The sequence below is a fragment of the Priapulus caudatus genome, unplaced genomic scaffold (genome assembly GCF_000485595.1).
Source record: "Priapulus caudatus unplaced genomic scaffold, Priapulus_caudatus-5.0.1 Scaffold536, whole genome shotgun sequence".
In the NCBI taxonomy this organism is placed as follows: domain Eukaryota; kingdom Metazoa; phylum Priapulida; class Priapulimorpha; order Priapulimorphida; family Priapulidae; genus Priapulus; species Priapulus caudatus.
Genome location: NW_014577597.1, coordinates 117,145 through 119,959, shown reverse-complemented (window position 1 = coordinate 119,959; position 2,815 = coordinate 117,145). Strand labels below are relative to the sequence as shown.

General features: G+C 44.2%; 1 protein-coding gene across 1 annotated transcript in view; it reads left to right on the top strand.

Annotated features, from left to right (window-relative positions):
* Positions 1–1,435, top strand: part of LOC106811418 — a 17,371-nt gene extending 15,936 nt beyond the window's left edge. The window contains exons 7-8 of the mRNA XM_014815022.1: positions 260–401; positions 1,318–1,435. Coding sequence (XP_014670508.1) covers positions 260–401; positions 1,318–1,431 — 256 coding nt within the window. The 3' untranslated portion in view covers positions 1,432–1,435. The remainder of the gene's footprint in view (positions 1–259; positions 402–1,317) is intronic.
* The last annotated feature ends 1,380 nt before the right edge of the window (positions 1,436–2,815 follow it).

Sequence of the window (2,815 nt, the reverse complement as noted above, 5' to 3'; positions counted from 1 at the left end):
TATGTATGTATGTATGTATGTATGTATGTATGTATGTATGTATGTATGTATGTATGTATGTATGTATGTATGTATGTATGTATGTATGTATGTATATATGTATGTATGTGTGTGTGTGTGTCTGGCTGTCTGTGTGTATGTGCGTGCGTGTGTGCGTGTGTGCGCGTCTCTGTGTGCGTGTGTGCATACGTGCGTGCGTGTGCGTGCGTGCGTGTATGCGCGTGTATGTGAGTAATGCGTTGTTTGTTTGTGTGTGTAGAGAGGAAGCTCAGCTGACCTTACAACAGGTGACCATCATCAGTGAACACATCAGTACAGTGAAGTTTGCTAGTAGGATGGTCCGCTCGCTGAATCGCGACTCACAGGGCACGAAAACCACCATCGAGCAAATGATCGACGAGGTAAGAACCCTGCATCCGCATTATCATGCTAGTATGTAGCGCGTGTACTGAAATGAATCTACCACCAATGTAAGGTAGTACTTGGAATAATGGTGCGTAGAATAGCTCGTTGTGGATTACATATAAGTTTATATGAGGTCGAGTTTATGAGTTTATTTGATGTTATGTTTGTATACGAGGTTTTGTATATAAATGAATACACACAGCGAACTGATTATATAACCACACATTTAAACTACTTAGATCATTTATATATTATTACATATTATGTTATACGCACATAACTTAAACACGTTTTACCATTTTGCAACAAAAGCTCGTGATTTCCTCGATGCCGACACATGAACATATTAATGTGGCTATTTTTATACGCGTGAAGCCAGCTCTGACGGTGTTACTGACGGTGTACTGGCCGGTTTTACTAACGATGAGGAGCTTGCAAGCTCATGTTGATATATCTTTTAACCAATGTACCGTCTTTAAATAATTAAATTAATTAATTGAATTAAATAAATAAACCAGCTAGCGATTCTCACGCTGCCGATACATGAACATAATACTGTGACTATTTATACGCGTGAAACCAGCTCTGATGGTGTTACTGACGGTTTTACAAACAATGAGGAGCTTGCAAGCTCATCTTGATTCCATATCTTTTACCAATGTACCGTATTTAAATTAAAAAAAAACTATAAATAAATAAAATAAAATAAATAAACAGCTCGTGATTTCCTTGCTGCCGATAAATGAACATATTACTGTGACAATATTTATATGCGCATGACGCCAGCTCTGACGGTGTTACTGATGGTGAGGAGCTTGCAAGTTTATATATCTTTTACGAATATACCGTCTTTAAGTTAATTAATAAATAAAATAAATAAATAGCTCGTGATTTTCTCGCTGCCCCGTGCAGGTGCAGACCATCGTGCAGGCGGATAACGAGGAGCGAGCGACTGCTAGAGCAGCTGTCGGCGCTACAGAACGACGTCGACGTCGCCGAGCAGTGTCTGGACGTCGCCAACTATAGGCAAGCAATGGCACCGTATCAGCGACTACGGACGCGATTCGCCAGACGCACGTCGACCAGGCTGCGAAGGTTAGTGTAATATGCCACACTGCTACCGTCTGTCTGTCACGCAGCGCGTAACGACTTGTGACTTACACAGTTTAGCGTCAACAGTGTGGTATGCGCATACGTGTTGTCAATGATTGGATGCGTGAAGTATATGTGTGCGCGTATACGCGAATATTCTCTGCCCTTGTGTCTGACAGTGTGTAGAGCTTCGGGTGCGCAATTTGAAGGCTCCCCGAATATAAAGGCAATTAATAATACTGTAGTAATGTGTCAGCGCGATATTATTGTATCCCGGACGAAGTCGAGGGGATAACGTATGGTTTGATGTCTTCCGAGCCGCCGCCGCCGCTCGGTCCGCCGCAGAGAATTCCCTTCCGCGTCTATAACTGCGACCCCTAAGTATGCCTAAGCGTGACACCAACTTGGTATAGCTTACACATCTTGGGGAGAAGGGTGTGCAGAGTACCAAAACCGAGGTCACTGCGACGCTTCATTTGACTTACGCTTAGACCTTGATACTATTTCCCTTCCGCTCTCTAACTCGCCGCTAATTGGACCTAGCGCACAAATTGGTATACTTACAGCATCTTGGGGAGAAGGTGAGCAGCGTAGCAAAACCAGGCTCACTGCGATCTTACTTTGAAACGTTGATTATATTTCGCTTCCACTCTTTAACTCGGCCCTAATTGACCTAGGCTACGCACACCAGGTCATTACGACTTTATTTGACCTTGATCATATTCCTCTGGCCTCTATATGAACCTCCCCAATTGACACTATCGCGCTACGCAACTTGGTAACTTCACTCTTGGAGAGTGTGTCGGGTAGCCTAAAACGGCATGGTCACTACGACCTTTATTTTGACCTTTACGCTTGACGTTGATGCATATTTCCTTTCTCATCTATAATCTGCGGCCCTAATTGGCCTAGGCGTGACGCAAATCTTGGTATACTTCGCACATCTTGTGAGAAAGGTGTGTCGCGTAGCCGAAACGGTCGCTGTAACCTTATTTGGACATTGACCTTGACCTTGACCTTCATCATATTTCTCTCCGCTCTATACTCGGCCTAATATAACCTACGCGACGACCAACTTTGTATACTTACAATCTTGGGGAGAAGACACGGGTGTAGATACATGTAGTTGGCGACATGCCTGCCTTTCTAGTTTTAATAAACTGCTTCTGCGTGACAGACGCTGATGACGTGTGCACTGTAGGCGCATGGCATTTCGAGATACGGCCAAGCGTCCGACTGCTGCTGGCGTGACAGTAGTAGCTGTCTAGCCACTGGCGTTTCGAGAATAGGAGCGATGGAGCGTGGTGGTCGTTTAACT